Source organism: Chlorocebus sabaeus, chromosome 1 (assembly GCF_047675955.1).
Source record: "Chlorocebus sabaeus isolate Y175 chromosome 1, mChlSab1.0.hap1, whole genome shotgun sequence".
Classification (NCBI taxonomy): Eukaryota; Metazoa; Chordata; class Mammalia; order Primates; family Cercopithecidae; genus Chlorocebus; species Chlorocebus sabaeus.
Window position 1 is genome coordinate 30,781,149 of NC_132904.1, and position 21,581 is coordinate 30,802,729.

Genomic DNA, 21,581 nt, shown 5'->3' on the forward strand with positions numbered 1-21,581 from the left:
TATTCCCTGGTTTCACAAAAGGCTAAAACGTAAATTCCTAGTTTACTGAAGGAATAAAACGTGAATGTCCATTTTTTAAAAAATCAGTTCACAGTTGCATGTTTGAGAATAAGGAGCTCACACAGAAAACTAGACCAAGTATCAGAATATTTTAAATACAGAAAAAAACTAACATCCTCAAATTAGCAGATGTCTAAGACAAACTAAAGAAAAACTAAGGCAATAACCATGAGCAGAATGTATGAAATGCAAATTGTTTCATGAAACTTCAGCCATAAAACAAACAGTCCCCATCTATTACTAAAAGCTGTGGAAATTCAATCTGATGTTAGTCTACCTCAGACAAACATAATTAAGTTACATACAAGACCATGTGAAGTTAGGACTATCATACTACCCAGTTTCAGTTGTTTGTTGCTTGTGTTCTGATTTCCACATTACAGATTAAACATATAAAGAAACAAAAAAGAAACCAAGCAGTAAATAGCAGATGAATGTTATATATACACTTCTAAATTTTATTCAATTAATATTAATTTTAAATAGGAAAACTAGCTGGGCGCAGTGGCTCACACCTGTAATCCCAGCACTTTGGGAGGCCCAGGCAGGTGAATCATTTACGGTAAGGAGTTCGAGACCAGTCTAGCCAACATGGCGAAACCCTGTCTCTACTAAAAATACAAAAATTAGCCAGGCGTGGTGGCGCATGTCTATAATCCCAGCTACTTGGGAGGCTGAGGTGATAGAATCACTTGAACCCGGTAGGCGGAGGTTGCAGTGAGCTGAGAGCACGCCACTACACTCCAGCCTGGGTAACAGAGTAGACCCCGACTCAAAAAAAAAAAAAAAAAAAAAAACGAAAACTAATTTTTTTTCTCCCAAGTGAACTATAAACATAGGAAAATTAACTTTTAAAGATTCCTAGTTATAAAATCAAAGTTATCAGTGATACTCACAGGTAGTTCCACATACAGGTTTTTCCTTCCCTTCCAGCAGGTCCCACAGGTGAATGGATGCATGTTCATACTGTTCATTCAACCTTTTAATAGTAAATAGCTAATTAATAACCTTTCAGTTGTCAACTTAAATACTCAGAAGTTTCTATTATCAAATACCACTAATACCTCAAGCTCATGTCCCGTTCAGGGTCTACTAGCTTATAGAATTCATCCAACAATGACAGCTCCTCTTCGGACAATATTGGCACTCCATTCAAACCTTGTTTCAGGTCAGTCCGCACTTCATCATCTCCCAATTTGTCCAAAACATATTGTAGCTCAAGTACAGTTTTTAAACGTTTCTGTTCAGCTTCTTCTCTCATAAGCTGCTCCCGACGTGCTGTCTTCTTTATTGTTTTCTGAATCTGCAAAACGATATCAATGTAAAACACCAAAATGAGTTCTATAAAACTTAGTTCAATCCATTTCAGGTCCAGCTTAAATAAGGCACGTTTTACTCAATGAGTGAGATATGACCCCAGTACACAAAAGGATGATTCCTGACTTACAAATACAGTTTTAAACATAATCTATTTTAAGCAATTGTTAAAAATTCAGAACAGCTCTTTCCCTAGAAGGTATTTTACTACTGAAATATTACTGATGAAACAATGTGTTTGGGGCTTCTTTCAAAATAATCTACAGGGCAAAAGGAGCAAGGAAATGAATGTAGATTTATGTGAAATACAACTGACCATGAGATGATAAATATACAAGTTCGGTACAGGTACAAAGAGTTTCATTGTAATGTTTTCTTTAGTTAGGTATATATGTCTGAAGTTTTTCATTATGCATATAAAAGGTAAACATTTTATGAATTTAGAAATTATACAGAAATTTAAAGGCCTAGGCCAATTAAAAAAGAAACCCAACCACAGGAACAATAAAAATCTTACCTCAATCTAGCTCCTCTATGGACAAATAACCCAAAGTTCTAACTCTGAGTATCTACTAATGACTCACAAGGAAATGCCAAAAACCCACAAGTGCCCCTTTGCCCCCAAATAATCCGCTGCCAGTCTCAGAAAGACATTCCATTCTATTGAAAAGAGTGCCTAATTTTTTTTATGAATAAGATGATGCTGGTGGAGAAAAACAGCTAAAGCTAAGTCTGAATGTATTTTCCCCACATTCCTTTTTTTCTTCCCTAGAAAGGCTGAAAGGAAAACATCAGCCAAACTCAATTATTTCTCTCCCTCTCTCGTGTATCTAACATCAGGCTGGGGACAGAGGAAGGCCAGTCTTTTCAAGAGGAATGGCAATGTTTTCCTTTCCACTTTTTCTCCTTTCTCAAGCCTCACTAGGATGAACCAAGACACAGAAAACCAAAATGGGGACATATGAAACCTATATTAAAGGGAAAAATGGTGAAGGACACCTGGGAGGAATGATGAAGGCTGCAATAACAAGACAAATCTATAATGGCAACAGACTGTGCAGAATAAATATCTTAGCAATAAATGGCAAGTGACAGCTACAGTGAGCTGAGATCATGCGACTGCTTCAGCCTGGGTCAAACAGTGAGACTGTCTCAAAAAATATATATATTTTTAAAAAATAATTTAATAAAAATTTTTTGAGGCAAGGTCTATGTTTCCAAGGCGGTCTTGGGTCTTGAACTCCTGGCCTCAAGCAATTCTCTCACCTCAGCCTCCTAAAATACTAGTATTACAGGTATGAGCCACCATGACCAGCCAGGAAGGTGTTTTTTGTTTTGTTTTGTTTTTGAGATGGAGTCTCACTCTTGCCCAGGAGTGCAGTGGCACAATCTTGGATCACTGACACATCAACCTCCTGAGTTCAAGCAATTCTCCTGCCTCAGCCTCCTGGGATTACAAGTGTGTGTTCCCTCGCCCGGCTAATTTTTGTATTTTTAGCAGAGACAGGGTTTCACTACGTTGGCCAGGCTAGTCTTCAACTCCTAACCTCAGGTGATCCATCCGTGGGGTTACAGGCATGAGCAACCACACCCTGCGCAGGAAGGTCTTTATAGGTAGGTGGAGGCAGGAAACGTAGGAAGACGAGCAGGAATGTGAAAGGAAGTTAACAAAGCAAAAGAAGTTAAGAAAGCTATTCTGTATGAAATGAACAGTTCAAGAAGGAAAAAGGTGAAAAGGTAGGCTGGACCCAGGCTAAAGAAGTTCTTGAATGCTGAACAAAAAGCACGTTTAATAATTGTGGAAAGTATACCAAAGGATCAAAGATAAATAAAAGCTCTGCTAACGAAGTCAAAGCTCAGAGACAAGTCCTGAAAATACCAAAGTGTTACAAGAGGAGCAAAAAAGGATACAGGTATTTTCATTACACAGTGATAGTAACTTCCAAAATAGATGTTACATTAAACTGTATAGCAATCCTGCTTCTATTTTAAAAAAAAAAAAGAAATTGGGCAGGGTTCATCAAGCTAAGTGGAATAAATCTCTCCTTTGGTGCTATGGTCTGAATACATCCCCAAAAATTCAAGTGTTGGAAACTTAACCCTCCCAATTCAATAGTGTTGGGAGGCTGGGCCTTTTGGGAGCTATTTAGAATGAATTAATACTACTATAAAAAGAGCTTGCAGGAGTATGATCACTCTCTCTTGCCCTTAAGCCCTCTACCATGTGAGGACACAGTAATGCAGCAAGATGCTGGTACCTTGATCTTGGACTTCCCAGCATCCAGAAGTGTGAGAAACAAATTTATGTTCTTTATATAAATTATCCAGTCTCAGTCATTCCATTATAGTAACACAAAGTTGACTAAGACACTACATACAAAATTAAATTACTTTTTTTGTTTCCAGGCAAAGATTTTCCTTCCCTGATCAGATATAATAAGTAATTCTAAGATGAAGTACTTGAAGCTAGGCACATTGGCTCACGCCTGTAATCCCAACACTTTGGGAGGCTGAGGTAGGCCAATCACCTGAGGGGTCAGGAGTTTGAGACAAGCCTGGCCAACGTGGTGAAACCCCGTCCCTACTAAAAATTTAAAAATTAGACGGGCATGGTGGTGCTCGCTGGTCTGTAGTCCCAGTTACTCGGGAGGCGGAGGTTGCAGCAAGCTGAGATAGCGGCACTGCACTCCAGCCTGGGCAACAGAGCAACGCTCTATCTCAAAACAAAACAAACAAACAAAGGACTAAGTGCTTGAAATATATTAGTTATGCATCAACTACTGTTCTAAGCACAACCCTATGAGGTAGGTACAATTATTATCACCATTTTACAGATTAGAAAACCAAGGCACTGATGGCCTCTGCCCATCAGCCCCCTTTCTATCCTATTGGATCTGTTACTCTGGAAAACCTTGACTAATACAAGAACAGTGAAATTAAGTAACTCATCCATGGTCATACTACTAAGTCAAGTCATAAAATTAGGATTCAACTGGGCAGTCTGCTTCTAGAATCACATCTCTTAATCCCTACACTGCATTGTCTCATATAATAAACTGGTTTTTTTTTTGTTTCAGCATTTTAGAGGAAACTTTATATAGTCACACATTACTTAACAAGGATACATTCTGAGAAATATGTCAGTAGGGAATTTCATCATTGTACAAACATGGAGTGACTTAGACAACCTAAATAGTACAATCCACTACACACCTAGGCTATATGGTTTAGCATATTAGCTCCTAGACTACAAATGTGTACAGCATGTTACTGTACTGACTACTGTAGGCAACTGTAACACAGTGGTAACTATTTGTATATCTAAACATACAATAGGTACAATAAAAATACAGTATTATAATGTTACGGGACCACCATCATATATGTGGTCCACAGTTGACTGAAACATCATTATGGAGTATATGCCTGAGTTTGCCATACCCCTTAAGGTTCCTAAAGCAGAGAATAATTACCAATTATATAAATGAGCCTCTTTATTTTCTGACTGTTAAATTGTGAGTCATTAGACATAAAGAACATGATAAATAAAAAACATTTCTTTATTTATGTCTAACGACTATCTTATTTATATGTATTTGCAGAGCTAACATGTTAAACCAATGAGACCTTTAGCATTAGTTACAACACGTTTGTCAAATCTCAAACTTGGTCCTTTTAAAATTTTTTTTTAATTTAATGGTTTTTTTTTTAGAGACGGGGTTTTATCACGTTGCCCAGGCTGAAGTGCAGTGGCTATTCACAGGAGTGATCATATGCACAGCGGCCGTGAACTCTTGGCCTCAACCTATTGAGGAGCTAGAGCTACAAGCATATGCCACCGCCCCCAGTTTCAAACTTAGTATTTTTAAGACATCTTTCAGGTGTTACGCTAAACTTTACAGAATGTGAAGGCATCTTAGATAAAACTGGATACAACTATCTCACCTTGCAGACAGCTTATCAATAGTAATGGAAGGACTAAAACCCAAAGAAACAACAAAAGTATTTCATAAATATGTATACTTTCTTTTACTTACATCCTGACTTAGTGCCATGAAACTCCTCTGTAATTCTTTTGCAAACTCCAAATTATTTGTGACTTCCTGGTACTTAGAAACGGCATCCTAAAAAGACAAACAACCCAACTTTACTGTAAAGACAAAACACCACAAAATTAATTTTTCTATTTAAAATAGTAAGCATTAAGTCTAAAATAAAAATATAACATATTTACCAGCTGGTCTTGATTAAGCCTTTCCCCTTTGTTCATTCGTTCCTGGTAATCATCAAGCTTACCCTATATTAAAAGAAAAAAAGAATTACATTCCGTATTGAAGGTATATACCAGCTTAAGCATGCTTGACAAAACCCACACAATCCTCCTAGGTTTGTCTCAAATTTTGCCTTAAATAAACTTTTAAGATATATTCCAGTCTAAGTACATTTAAAAAAAAAAAAAATTTTTTTTTTTTTTTTTGAGACAGTTTCACTCTTGTCACCCAGGCTAGAGTGCAATGGCACAATCTTGTCTCAATGCAACCTCTGCCTCCCATGTTCAAGCTATTCTACTGCATCAGCCCCTAAAGTAGCTGGGATTACAGGCACTCACCACCATGCGCAGCTAATTTTTTTTGTATTTTTTGTAGAGACAGGGTTTCACCACGTGGTCAGGCTGGTCTCAAACTCCTGACCTCAGGTGATCCACCTGCCTCAGCCTCCCAAAGTGCTAGGATTACAGGCATAAGCCACCATGCCCAGCCTAAGTACATAAAACTTTTTAGATCTACTCCAACCATTGCTGAATGATATCAAAGACTGTATTGTAAATCAATGACACAACATTATTCCTTCCTACAAGAAAGAGTATTAGATGGACTAGGCATAAGGCTCCCACCCACATGGCTAAGGGCCACAATTTGGTTAGGATCCTGCCTATATCAGGTGAGTGTATCAGACATTTATCAGATTAAATTTTTGTCTCTCCCTCTCCCCAAAAGAAGAATTCATGTGACTAGGTGATATAAGAGTATTTTTAGGCCAAACACAGTGACTCAACGCCTGTAATCCCAGCACTTTGGGAGGCCAAGGTGGGCAGATCACCTGAGGTCAGGAGTTCAACACCAGTCTGACCAACATGGAGAAACCTCATCTCTACTAAATATACAAAATTAGCTGGGCATGGCGGTGCATGCCTGTAATCCCAGCTACTCAGGAGGCTGAGGCAGGAGAATCACTTGAACCCAGGAGGTGGAGGCTGCGGTGAGCCAAGATCGCACCATTGCACTCCGGCCTGGGCCACAAGAGCGAAATTTCATCTCAAAAAGAAGAAAAGAGTACTTTTTTCGGGCCAGGCACAGTGGCTCCTGCCTGTAATCCTAGCACTCTGTAAGGCCAAGGTGGGTGGATAACCTGAGGTCAGGAGTTTAAGACCAGCCTGGTCAACATGATGAAACCCCATCTCTACCAAAAAATACAAAAATTAGCTAGGTATGGTAGTGCAAGTCTGTAGTCCCAGCTACTTGGGAAGCTAAGGTGGGAGAATCGCTTGAACCCTGGAGGTAAAGGTTGCAGTTAGCTGAAATAATGCCACTGAACTCCAGCCTGGGCGACAGAGTGAGACGCTGCTCCCCACCCCGATTTTTTTTAAAAAAAGTATTTTTCTGAATAAACTCATGGGCATATTGTCTTCAACGTACTTCATTTATCTTGAACAAGATAGCTACCACCTCACTAGTACACAAGTCAACAGCTTTGCTTTACTAGTTCAAGGGTGAGGATAGAAAACTAACATCTGGTTTAAGATCACATTTTCTTGCTAAGATTAAAACTTTGCAGGTTTCCTGGGCTACTACTATTAGATAAGACCCCACAATTCAGGTAATGCAACACAGTCACAAACTGTTACTATTGTAAAGGTCAGAGGACAGGGAATGAGGATAAATCTAAATTAACAGGACAATACTTAATCCCAGAAAATTATGAACATACATAGATCCTTACCCCCTTACCAATAATAAAATTGTGAAACAAAGTACAAAGTTAAATTCTAATAAAGGGCATTCAGAAACCACAGAAGCCAGTTTAAAAGCAATGGTAATAAGTTTTGTTTTTTTCTTTTTTTTTTTTTTTTTAGGTCAAATGATCTATTTTCTTTGTACCATAAACAAATGTCAACCTGCCTAGACATTCTACCCCAAATTGAAAACCCTACCACAATTCCTTCGTAACACTGGAGGTAAATAAAACCAAGATAATCACTAAGACATTAAAGGCTTTTAAAAGTATCCAATTTTATTATTAGATGAACTATTTCACACAATCTATAAGCCTCCAAATAAACAGGTATAAAATTTCAGTCTACTGATTTGAGAAAAAAAAGAAAGATTTTTTTACACTGATATGACAGATCTGACCACAGGTGCAGAAGATGTGTCCAATTACCTCACGATACTCTGAGGATCAACAGACAGTTCATTCTGTTTTTAAAAAGGGAAGACTCATAAGCTTGGGAAGCTTAAAAAAAAAAAAAAAGTTTTAAAATAAAAAATTTTATTTTTTTAAAGGGTAGGCTATTTTTCTTTTAAGAAATAAAAAACTAGACCGGGCCCAGTGGCTCACGCCTGCAATCCTAGCATTTGGGGAGGGCAACGTTGGCAGATGACAAGGTCAGGAGTTCAAGACCAGCCTGGCCAATATGGTGAAACCCTGTCTCTACCAAAAATACAAAAATTAGCCAGGCGTGGTGGCACGCACCTGTAATCCCAGCTACTCAGAAGGCTGAGGCAGGAGAATCGCTTGAACCCAGGAGGCAAAGGTTGCAGTGAGCCGAGATCACACCACTGCACTCCAGCCTGGGACAAAGCGAGACTCCCATCTTTAAAAAAAGAAAAAACCAAGTAAGATTTGAATTTATGATTTAGGATATTCCAAAATAATAGTATTATAATCACAATTCCTCTATTTAAAAATATACAAACAGAAAATACACAAAGAGGAGGGCTTAAAGTTCAGTGCTAGTACACAGTTCATTAGTACTGAACAAAAGAAACACTGTTACTAACTTATAACTGGTATTTATCACCTTCCTTTTCTTCTATAGTATTATACATTTAAGAAAATTGTTGCTCAATCTAGAAATACACCATACATCCCTCATGGGGTAGAGTTTATATATCTAACCAAAATGGACATAGAATCAAATTCCTAAAAAATGCTTGTGTAGAGACGAAAATAAATATAAAAAGATAAACAATAAAAAAGGTAAGAATGGTACCTGAGCGATAAAATTATAGGTGGAGCTGTGTTCCTTTTGCTTTGTTTTATACGCTTAACTACTGTGCAATGAACATATAGTTTGTACAATGAAAATAAGAATTCCATGCAATATAAAAGACATTAAAATTGACAGACTTCAGTACATTGTCAGGACTCTCACCAATAACAATCCTTAATTATGAACCTATACTACTCTTATAGTAGGACAAGTTATCCTATAGTAGAAAACCTCCAATTTTCTACACAATAACAAATTTAGAATTCATCCAAAGTGAGAGCTATGGCAGATTACATTTTCCAAAGATAGCTACAAAATCTGCATGCAGTCTCACATACTGTTCTACAATGTGACCTTGACACTACTCCATTAACAACTAGTCCACTTCCCCTGCCACTGCACCTGAGTGAGACTGTATAAGTGATGCTGTATGATTTCCAAGGCTGAGTCATAAAAGCAATCCATCTCTGCCTTGTTTGCTGATGATCCAAACACTTGTATGTGGAGCCTTGAGCCATCATACAAACACAGTAACTCTGAGACTGCCACATGATAAGGAAGCCATGCCATGAAGAAAGGCCTCATAGCTTCTGATCAGCAATCCCTGTGGTTCTACTCATTTTAGTCCAAGCAACAAACGTATGAATGAACAAGTCTTAGTCTTCCCACATGAGGCCCCCGGTGTCATCGAACAGAAACATCAAAACTCCTGTGTGCCCTGTCTGAATCCCTGACAGGCAGAATCTTTGCGCGTAAGAAAATCATGGTTTTAATTCCTTAAAGGATTCATCTGTTACACGGCAATAACCGGAACAAGGTTAAAGAGGAAACGAAAAAGAAAGGCAAGCAGCCAGTATGTGAAACTCAGCTTCATAGTACACCTCTCCATGGAACATTACAACAAAAGAAAGTATGCAAAAATAACTCTGCATAGCCAAAATAAAGATCTATGCATTATGGCCAGGCATAGTTGCTCACACCTGCAATCCCAGCACTTTGGGAGGCCAAGGCAGGAGGATCACTTGAGGCCAGGAGTTCAAGACCAGCCTGGACAACATAGTGAGAACCTGTCTCTATAAAAAATTTTAAAATTATCAAGGCGTAGAAATTTTTTAACTTAGTGCCTATGGTCCTAGCCACCTGGGAGGCTGAGACAGGACGATCACGAGACTAGGAGTTGGAAGTCGTGATGAGCACGACTGCCCTCTAGCCTGGGTGACAGTGCAGTATCTTGGCTAAAACAACAACAAAAAAAAAACTGTGCATTTTTATTAAAGCTCATATGCCGATTTACTCTGATTTAGTAATACTATTAACATGATTCTTGTTTTTCAATCCAAGAACTGAGATTTTTAAAAGGTGAAGAACTTAAAGAGTTTACTGTAAAGAAAGAAGTATGTAAATCATAACTGAACAATCTCAAGAATCTTTTACAGAATTTCAAAGAGCAAACCACAGTTCCTTATACCCACCAAATTGAATTACCCAATCAAAAAAACGTAGTAAATCAAAGGTACCCGACGCCATGGCTCACACCTGTAATCCCAACAATTTGGGAGGCCAAGGCAGGTGGATCACTTGAGGTCAGGAGTTCAAGACCATCTTGGCCAACATGACAAAATCTCGTCTCTCCTAAAACTACAAAAATTAGCCAGGCGTGGTGGCACAAACCTGTAATCCCAGCTACTCAGGAGGCCAAGGCACGAGAATCACTTGAACCCAGGAGGTGGAGACTACAATGAATCGAGATCGTGTTACTACATTCCAGCCTGGGCAACACAGTAAGACTGTCTTAAAAAAAAAAAAAAAAAAACGCTGGGTGTGGTGGCTCACGCCTGTAATGCCAGCACTTTGGGAGGCTGAGGCAGGTGGATCACGAGGTCAAGAGTTGGAGACCAGCCTGGCCAACATGATGAAACCCTATCTCTACTGGGAAAAAATACATATATATACACAAAAATTAGTCAGGCACAGTGGCGCATGCTTGTAGTCCCAGCTATTCGGGAGGCTGATGCAGGAGAATCACTTGAACCCAGGAGGTGGAGGCTGCAGTGAGCTAAGATCATGCCACTGCACTCCAGCCTGGACAACAGAGTGAGACTCCGTCTCAAAAAAAATAAATAAATAAGGTGGCCAGGTGCAGTGGCTCACGCCTGTAATTCCAGCACTTTGGGAGGCTGAGGCAGGCGGATCACAAGGTCAGGAGTTCGAGACCAGCCTGGCCAATATGGTGAAACCTTGTCTCTACTAAAAATACAAAAACTAGCCGGGCATGGTGGGGGGCACCTGTAGTCCCAGCTACTCGGGAGGCTGAGGCAGAAGAATTGTTTGAACCTGGGAGGCAAAGGTTGCAGTGAGCCAAGATCATACCACTGTACTCCAGCCTGGGTGACAGCAAGAATCTGTCTCACAAAAAATAATAATAAATAAATAAATAAAAATAAATTAAAAACGTACAGAAACTATAGGTCTTGGCCGAGAACGGTGGCTCACGCCTATAATCCTAGCACTTTAGCACTTCGAGAGGCCAAGGTGAGCAAACCATCTGAGCTCAAGAATAGGAGTTCGACACCAGCCCGGGCAACATGGCAAAACCCTGTCTCTGCAAAAAATACAAAAATTAGCCAGGCGTGGTGGCGCGCACCTGCAGTCCCAGGAGGTGCAGGTAGGAGGATCATAGAGTCTGGTGAGGTTGAGGCTGTAGTGAGTAGCCTCAACCCCTGATCACACTACCACACTCCAATCTGACCAAGAGTGAGATCAAAAGAAACTACAGGTCATATATATAACATTTTTCTAACCACGATAAAAAAAGAAAGTTTCATCATAGCATTACACATGTTCTTTCATGGCTGTTAACACTTTCTACACTACTATTATAAATATCCTATCCCCTGTCCTTGCCTAAGCTTCAGGAAATCAGGATCCTAAGTCTGATCAAAGTTTCTAAGAAATAGCACTCATCGGCCAGGCGCGGTGGCTCAAGCCTGTAATCCCAGCACTTTGGGAGGCCGAGACGGGCGGATCACGAGGTCACAAGATCAAGACCATCCTGGCTAACACGGTGAAACCCCGTCTCTACTAAAAAATACAAAAAACTAGCCAGGCAAGGTGACGGGCGCCTGTAGTCCCAGCTACCTGGGAGGCTGAGGCAGGAGAATGGCGTAAACCCGGGAGGCGGAGCTTGTAGTGAGCTGAGATCTGGCCACTGCACTCCAGCCTGGGCAACAGAGGGAGACTCCATCTCAAAAAAAAAAGAAAGAAAGAAAAAAAAAAAGAAATAGCACTCATCTGAGGAAATACCAAAACTTATTAAAAAACTGCAGGATGACAATAAAAACTTAATTAAAAGGCACTAGTTTTTCCCTTATCAGTAAAATATAGGATTTCCTGATCTCTCAGCTATTCAGGTACACAAAGAACTTTATCACCATGAAATCTGATCTGGTAGGGACTTTGTTTTACTATTATATATAATCAGATCTCTGCAGAGCAGAGACCCTATGTTGGTTTAGGTCAGTGATTTTTAAAACTATGGGCCCCAAACCAGCAACATAGCATCAACTGGCAACTTGTTAGAAACACAAATTCTCCGGCACTACCCCAGACCTACTGCATCAGAAACTCAGTGGGGGTTGGGGGAACCCAGCAATTTGTAGTTTATCGAGTCTTCTGGGTGATTCTGATGCATGCTTCAGTTTGAGAAACACTCATCTCATTCAAATACATTGTAATTAACTTGTAATAGCCCAGTAGAACCTGGAAGTAAATTATTCTGAATCAAACATATGATATGATTAGTGACCTTAAAAACCATTATATCACAGCTTTAATTTGGAAGTTGTTTAATAAACTTTAAAGCTGAAACTTTAAAACAACCCAGAAAACTTGAACTGTGGTTGGGTTTCTAGACCAGCTTACGAATCTAACTTAGTAACTATTTCATAAAGAAAACACCCGTGGCCGGGCGTGGTGGCTCAAGCCTGTAATCCCAGCACTTTGGGAGGCTGAGACGGGCGGATCACGAGGTCAAGAGATCAAGACCATCCTGGCTAACACGGTGAAACCCCATCTCTACTAAAAAATACAAAAAACTAGCCAGGCGAGGTGGCTGAGGCAGGAGAATGGAGTAAACCCGGGACGTGGAGCTTGCAGTGAGCTGAGATCCGGCCACTGCGCTCCAGCCTGGGCCACAGAGCGAGACTCCGTCTCAAAAAAAAAAAAGAGAACACACCCATTTACGATCTGGACACCCTTAGGGGTTTTACCATCTTTGAAAAGCAGAGGTGAGAGAGAAAAAAATTAAGGTTTACCATCTTCCATTTATAAATAGTACTTTTGTCAAATCTTGCATTCTTACCTGACACCTCAGAAGTTAAACTAAGCGGTAAATGCCAAAATGTACACTGTAAACAGAAAGCCTCTTACGACAATTGGTCTAATTTTCTACTTTTCAAAATGAGAGTAGCTATTGCAATAGCTATAAAGATTACTATAGCTAGAATCTCAGGTCCCTCAAGTGGCCTTCCATGATAAGGAAAAGGATATGGTATCTGTACTTCTCCAAATACAATTTGCCTAATCTCTGAAAGCACAGACTACTCAAGAAAAAAATGATGCCATCTTAAGTGGCTTCATTCCTATTGTCACTTCCTATTCAAATGGCTTACATTAAAGTCCAACTAGAAAATGTGTCTACTGGTGTTAAAATTTATAGCATGAACTAAGTGAATATACAACAAATGGCTTGTCACATTGACAGATCCAACATTATACTAAGAACACAATGGTAAAGATAGGAGTAATAAAGGTCTCCAGACAGCTTTATTCTTTCTTAGGCTGGAACATGGCTAACACATAATAGGTAACAATAAATTGGTCAACTACTCATGAAACACATAAAATAAATATTAAGCATTTTTCCTAGAGAATGAAACCATTTTCCTAGCATAAAAATGTATCTTCAGGCCGGGCACGGTGACTCACACCTGTAATCCCAGCACTTTGGGAGGCCGAGACAGGTGGATCACCTGAGGTCAGGAGTTCGAGACCAGCCTGACCAACATGAAGAAACCCCGTCTCTACTAAAAATACAAAACTAGCCAGGCATGGCAGCACATGCCTATAAACCCAGCTACTCAGGAGGCTGAGGCAGGAGAATCGCTTGAACCCGGGGGATGGAGGTTGCAGTGAGCCAAGATCACACCATTGCACTCCAGCCTGGGCAATAAGAGCAAAACTCTGTCTCAAAAAAACAAAAAACAAAAAACACTATCTTCATCAGAAAGCCTACTACGTTACAATGCTGATAACACAAACCTGCCCTCTTAGATCCTTTCTATCTTGAAATTCAATTTAGAGTTCCTTTTCAGCTACTGAGTATCCTAAGTATATTAAAAATCCATTTATAGCACACATATGAGCAAGATAAATATCAGTCCATTTCCCATATTACCCAGAGTCTTTAAGGGGGAATCATGGGATAGACAGGTGTGACCACACCCAGTAGAGTCATGTGGTACTGGGAAATAATTATCCCAACAAGTGCTATCCAGTCTCACTTTATTTCCTGTTTCTTTACTGCTTTTAATAGTTGACAGTATTCACTATGTAACAGACATTCAAATGTAAAAGGTAGCTAACCCTATCAGGGAGGCACTACTATCAATCATATTTTACCTAACTGCAAATTGAAAGACACAGTTAAATAACTTATCTAAGCGAGGTCTTAAATCCCAGAAAAATCATTTGTGCCTTAACAACCCTCCCTCTTAGAAAGTCATTCTGGATTCCAGCTGTTGCTATATTCCAGCTCTGCCTCTGCTGCTGCTGTCTTCTTCCTTTCTCCAATCAGATTATTATGTTGCTGAATCGCAGTACATCTAGATCTTCCATTCTTCCCAAGGAGTTTTTCATTACCAAAGTCACTTTCTTGAAATGGATTTTTAAAATTAAGTTCAGTACAGTGCCATTAGGGTGCCAGAAGAGGGATATTCATGATAGATGCCCTCCTGGGCTTTGCTTCTTTATTGTTATAGCCAACAAATTCCATAAATAAAAAATTTAAGAAGAAATTTTTAATTATGCAATTAAAAATAAATAGCAAGAGAGATGATAAACTCCAAAGAATCCTAAAAATTCTTCAACTAGACAATTATAAATAGTTGGAAGAAAGATTAGGAGGAAATATCTGGAAAAAACCAACTTGGCTATCCAGGAAAACTATGTAATTCCTATTCTCAACTAAGGAGATCTCTAAACTGAGAGGGAATACTTAAAAATGAACCCTAAAATAACCAAAGTAGTTAAGAGCATCGAGCTATATTTTATGTATCCAGGCCAAATAAATCACCTCTAGAGTACTGCACCAACTTTTGCAAAGACAAAATATTTCTTTTCCTCTCAACTTTCTATAATCTTTAGCAGTTTTCCTTTTTTTTTTTTTTTTTTTTTTTTTGAGAGGGAGTCTTGCTCTGTTGCCCAGGCTGGAGTGCAGTGGTGCAATCTCAGCTCACTGGAAGCTCGCCTCCCAGGTTCACGCCATTCTCCTGCCTCAGCCTCCAAAGTAGCTGGGACTACAGGCGCCCGCCAAATTTTTGTATTTTTAGTAGAGAGGGGGTTTCACCATGTTAGCCAGGATGGTCTCGATCTCCTGACCTCGTGATCTGCCCGCCTCAGCCTCCCAAAGTGCTGGGATTACAGGAGTGAGCCACCGCGCCCGGCCCAATCTTTAGCAGTTTTTCTAGGTATTATTTCAAGTCATCAATCCCCACATTCTCTATTCTTCACTTAGACAATTACCAGTTTTGACTTTGCCCACAATGGTAGGCAGCTGACTGTCTCCTATTTGCCCTCCACAAATTCAACTGATACTGTTAGCCAGTGAAATCCCCAGAAGACAGAAAAGATAGTAAGCAAAAGTTTCCTCAATTTTTAAAAGCAGGGTAGAAAGAACATACAAATCCATAGCTGATCCACAGCAGCTTTCTTCAAACGCTGAAAGCATGCTTACATAGCGGGAGTCTATGCTGTTCCAAAAAACAAAGACTATTAAAGACTAGAAAACAAAGACTACTAAACAGTGGTGGTAAGGCTATACCTTTTTTTTTTTTTTTTTTTGAGATACTCTCTCGCTGTGTCACCCATGCTGGAATGTAGTGGCACGATCTTGGTTCATGCAGCCTCCACCTCCCAGGTTCCAGTGATTATCCTGCCTCAGCCTCGAAGGTAACTGGGATTATAGGCATGAGCCACTACGCCCAGCTAATTTTTGTAATTTTAGTAGAGACGGGGTTTCACCATGTTGGCCAGGCTGGTCTCGAACTCCTGACATCAGGTGATCTGCCTGCCTCAGCCTCCCAAAAGTGTTAGGATTACAGGCATGAGCCATTGTGCCCAGCCGGTAAGGATATACTTCTAATACCAGGAACTTAAAGAGTGGCACACCAATGAAACAAACTTTCATTGAGAAATGAGCATTCTACCAGGCCCTAGAAGACTGGGTAAAGCAGAAGCTGAATGAACACCTGTTGGGAATGCTGGATTTCTGAATGCTAAGAATGGCATAAGAATGCTAACCTAGGCCGGGCGCAGTGGCTCACACCTATAATCTCAACACTTTGGGAGGCCAAAGTGGACGAATCACCTGAGGTCAGGAGTTGGAGACCAGCCTGGGCAACATGATGAAACCTGGTCTCTACTAAAAATACAAAAGATTAGCCAGGTGTGGTGGTGAGAGCCTGTAATACCAGCTACTTGGGAAGGCTGAGGCAGGAGAATCGCTTGCACCCAGGAGGCAGAGGTTGCAGTGAGCTGAGATCGCGCCATTGCACTCTAGCCTGGGCAAAACTCCACCTCAAAAAAAAAAAAAAAAAAAAGGATGTTACCTAAGGTTCCATTGTAAGATAATTTTTCAAGCAGGTTAAGTATCCAGGAGTTAAGTTTGACAAGCCATTTGTCCAATTTTTTAAAAAAGATAAAAGCCAATCCTGTAAAAACCCTTATTCCTTGTCCAAGGTTATAATTAGGCAGGTAAGTCTGAGTGAATTGAAGCAGCTGACTAGCAGGAAAAAGAAATGTTAACAAGTTCCAGCATCACCTACTTTGAACTACATTCTTTTTTTTTTTTTTTTTTTTTGAGATGGAGTCTCGCACTGTGCCCAGGCTGGAGTGCAGTGGCCGGATCTCAGCTCACTGCAAGCTCCGCCTCCCGGGTTTATGCCATTCTCCTGCCTCAGCCTCCCAAGTAGCTGGGACTACAGGCGCCCATCACCTTGCCTGGCTAGTTTTTTGTATTTTTTAGTAGAGACGGGGTTTCACCGTGTTAGCCAGGATGGTCCTGATCTTGTGACCTCGTGATCCGCCCATCTCGGCCTCCCAAAGTGCTGAGATTACAGGCTTGAGCCACCTGAACTACATTCTTAAAAAGTCTAAAGTTTGTGGATTTGAAAAGCAAATTATCATAAATAATCTTACAGGGCATCTTTCAAAATATTAGTTGCTTTAACCAAGCTATTCCTTAGCATAAGTCTCTACAACTTATTTCTATTAATACATTCCTTGGGAGTTAAATATAAAAAGATTACATCCCCACCATCATTGTTTTAATACTTTTTCATTTTCTAGAACAGCACAGACTCCTGCTACATGAGCAAGCTTTCAGCATTTGAAGATGGCTGCCATGGATCATCTGTAGATTGTAGTGTGTTCTTTCTACTGTCCTTTTAAAAACTGAGGAAACTTTTGCTTACTATATTTCCTGTCCACAATGTAAAAAGAAGTTCAATGTAAATCAAAGTGTAGGCCCAAAGGGTTTTTTAATGACTAAAGTATATTTCAGTTATTTCTATGTTTGGATAACAGTATTGAGGTGGGCCAGGCACAGTGGGTCATCCCTGTAATCTCAACACTTTGGGAGGCTGAGGCAAGAGGATCGCTTGAGGCTAAGAGCTCAGAGTTGGAGGAAGCTATGATTGCCCTACTGAACTCCAGCCCGGGTGATAGAGTGAGGCCCTGTCTCTAAAAAATAAAACTTAAAATATTTTTAGAACAGTATTGAGAATGCAATGAAATTCCCAATAATGTACAATGGTTCTAATAATAAAAATTATCTGTGTTCTCCAAAACCATTTACATATCTTGCTTGTGCTATGCAGCTTTTTTTATTTTTTTATTTTTTTTGAGATTGGAGTATCACTCTGTCGCCCAGGCTAAAGTACAGTGGCACGATCTTGGCTCACTGCAACATCCGCCTCCTGGCTTCAAGCAATACTCCTGTCTCAGCCTCCCAAGTAGCAGGAACTACAGTTGCACGCCACAATGGCTGGTTAATTTTTTGTATTTTTAGTAGAGGCAGGGTTTCACCATGTTGGCCAGCCTATCTCAAACTCCTGACCTCAGGTGATCCACCTGCCTCGGCCTCCCAAAGTGCTGAGATTACAGGCGTGAGCCACCATGCCCAGCCTGCTACCTAGCTTCAAAAAAAAAAAAAAGTGTTCTACTTGCCTACTCATCATCTCTATGCACCTGTAAAAACTAAAAAGAAAACCCTTCAGGAGCCGGCGCGGTGGCTCACGCCTGTAATTCCAGCACTTCGGGAGGCCGAGGCAGGCGGATCACCAGATCAGGGGATCGAGACCATCCTGGCTAACACGGTGAAACTCCCATCTCTACTAAAAATAAAAAAAATTAGCCGGGCGTGGTGGCGGGCACCTGGGCGACAGAGCAAGACTCCGTCTCAAAAAAAAAAAAAAAATAGAAAGAAAAAAAGAAAACCCTTCAGGAAAAAAATCAATTTCAATAAAAAACACTGCAAGTGTTTTCATGCAAAAAGCATTTCCTCCCTAATTGCATGGATTAATCCATTTTAACAGGATTGTTAAGGAAGCTACAGATATTTCTATGTAAAGATTTGGCCAAACTAGCAAGTACTTATTCAGCATATTCCATGTGTGAGAAAGCACAGCAGACTGATGTTAATAGTCTCTGCCCACAAAGAACTTATTACCAATTTAGAAAAACACGTAAGGTTAACAACACAAGGCAATATAAAAAATGTCAAGAACTTTGGAAGGCTGAGGCAGGCAGATCACAAGGTCAGGAGTTCAAGACCAGCCTGGCCAACATGGTGAAACCCCGTCTCTAATAAAAATACAAAAAATTAGCCAGGTATGGCAGCACGCACCTGTAGTCCCAGCTACTCAGGAGGCTGAGGCAAGAGAATCACCTGAACCTTGGAGGCAGAGGTTGCAGTAAGCCAAGAGCGCACCACTGCACTCTAGCCTGGGCGACAGAGCGAAACTCCATCTCAAAAAAAAAAAAAAAGAAAAAAAAGTCAAGAAGTGTACAGACAATAGGTAACAGGGGAAGTTAAAGGAAACAAACTACTTTAGCTGAGCATGGTCAAGAAGCACACCCTCCCCTTTCCTCAGGAAGTTTGAATTTTGAACTCTATCCAGTAAAGTATCTTTCATCCACGTTTTTGTACTCACAGTCTATCTAACAAAAGCACTGTAGTAGAGCTAGTGAAAGAAAGAAATGAACTAAAACCAAACAATTTACAGTTCCAACTTTGGCTGAATTTCTCTTCTGCTACTCTTCTCACTCTTCTGTACTGTATACACACACACCATTCATTTCCCCCAGAAAAAGGAACCAATTACCAAAAAATACCCAGAAGCTTGGAATACAGTAATTTGGATGAAAAGGTTGTCATACTTCGTATTTCTCTCTACTGGTAATGCTTTCTCCAGATTTTTCTGGTCTACAACATACCAAGCTTGAGCAGAGTCTGACAAATGTACATAGGGAGCTAAACGAGGAGAAAAACTTAAGAGTTTAAAGTTTAATCAAAGTTTATTTCATTACAATATGGATGTACCAATGATACCTGACACACGGGGATTTTACCTCACCAATATTCTCAGAACCCCATTACCCGGACAATACAAACACAAAGTTTAACAATGAGACATTAATAAAGGTCTAATAATAAAAAAATGAAAAGCATTTTTCTTTTGCATTCAGTTTTTTAAAACAGAAAAACTCTAAGGATTTGAAGCAAAAGGCTTTACTTGGTTCTACATAATTAAACATCAAAATTACACTTAGACCATGGAATATTACGAAGTCTAATTACTCCCATAAAACATTATTTAAGAGGCCGGTTTTGGTGGCTCACGTAAACCTGTAATCCCAGCACTTTGGGAGGCCAAGGCGTGCAGATCACTTGAGGTCGGGAGTTCGAGGCCAGCATGGTCAACATGTCGAAACCCCGTCTCTGCTAAAAATACAAAAATTAGCCAGGCATGGTGGCATGCACCTGTAAATCTCAGCTACTCAGGAGGCTGAGGCACAAGAATCACTTGAACCCAGGAGACAGAGGTTGCAGTGAGCTGAGATTGCACCACTGCACTCCAGCCCTGGGCAACAGAGCAAAATTCTGTTTCAAAAAAAACTGGGAGAAACTTTGGAAATCACCCATTCCAGCCTAACTCATTCCATATAAACATCTCAATTTTGTCTTCTATAAAGTGAATTGGACTGAATTCTAAGGTGGTTTAAGCTCCAAAAAAAACTCTTATGCCAGACATGGTGGCTCATGCCTGTAATCCCAACATTTTGGAGGCTGAAGCAGGTGGATCACTTCAGGTCAGGAGTTTTGAGACCAGCCTGGTGAACATGGTGAAACCCCATCTCTACTAAAAACACAAAAAATTAAGCCAGGCGTGGTGGTGGGCACCTGTAATCCCAGCTACTCAGGAGGCTAAGGCAGGAGAAAAGCTTGAACCCGGGAGGGGGAGGTTGTAGTGAGCTGAGGTCGCACCATGGCACTCCAGCCTGGGCAACGAGATCAAAACTTGTCTCAAATGATGATAATAAATAAAAATAAAAAATCTTTTAAATTTTATAACAGTATAAGATTACAACTATGACTAAGTTGCTGTAAGTTTAACCTTCTGGAAAAGTAAAAGTATTGCAAAAATTAACACTTCTACTAAAGGAAAAGTATTCGTTTTTCTAGAAAATGAAATAGTACTAGTCTTCATCTAGCCCTAAATGTAAACTAGGAAATTAATTACATAAAATTTTGGCAAATTGTTATGCTTAATCTGTAAGTCACACAAAATGTATTCTCATTCAAATATTTGCCACATGGGTAGTATCCTAGAGTAAACGAATTTGGCCAGGTTAAAACAATACATTCTCAATGTAATATGCTGCTACTCTCAACCTAGAAAAAGATACCCATTATCACTTGGAGGAATTCACAGCTTTACCTTTTTAAATACTTCCCGGTGCTACACATAAAAACACACAGTCAAGCAAACGGAAACAAATTAAGCATTACAGCTTTTTTCTGTGACAAGCTGAATGCAAAATAATCTTGCCCTCTGCATTGCAGAAGGATAGTTCTTGCAACCCATGTAGAAGCAAACACATCAAGAGATCTTAAATGTCAAAGAAGGCTTCAGGTAATAGCCTCAAGGAAAGATTTTACTTATAAAATAGTTAAGAATGTTTTTATTTTAAAACATTGAACACCTAAGTTCTGCACAACAGCTGCAATGAAAATTCTAAGCACAGACACACTGCAACATTCTAGAAAGAAATGTTACCCTCACAACAACAGCATTCTTTTTAAATACTACTAACTGTAAAAATGAAGCGCAGAAAGCCTTCAGGAAGAAGTATAAAAAACACTACACTTCTGGCTATCAGTTTTGGTCACATACTGGTTAAAAAGCTGTCAGGCTATTTTAGCATTTTACGCAAGTGAACATTAGTTAATCTTTCACCTACCAAAGTCACTAGAATCTAAACCTATTATAGTCACAAAGAATATAACAATTTTAAATGTCATCTATTAAAACATCCTTCATTCTATATCACAAGTGATTACATCTAATAAAATCAAATGAGGTCTCTCTTC

The 21,581-nt window shown here is 39.8% G+C and overlaps 1 protein-coding gene across 1 annotated transcript in view; it reads right to left on the reverse strand.

Annotated features, from left to right (window-relative positions):
• CAPRIN1 (cell cycle associated protein 1) overlaps positions 1-21,581 on the reverse strand; it is a 48,545-nt gene that overhangs the window by 21,507 nt on the left and 5,457 nt on the right. Inside the window, exons 3-6 of the mRNA XM_008002400.3 lie at positions 5,612-5,674; positions 5,415-5,501; positions 1,125-1,363; positions 957-1,039 (exon numbers count right to left, since the gene is read on the reverse strand). Coding sequence (XP_008000591.1) covers positions 957-1,039; positions 1,125-1,363; positions 5,415-5,501; positions 5,612-5,674 — 472 coding nt within the window. The remainder of the gene's footprint in view (positions 1-956; positions 1,040-1,124; positions 1,364-5,414; positions 5,502-5,611; positions 5,675-21,581) is intronic.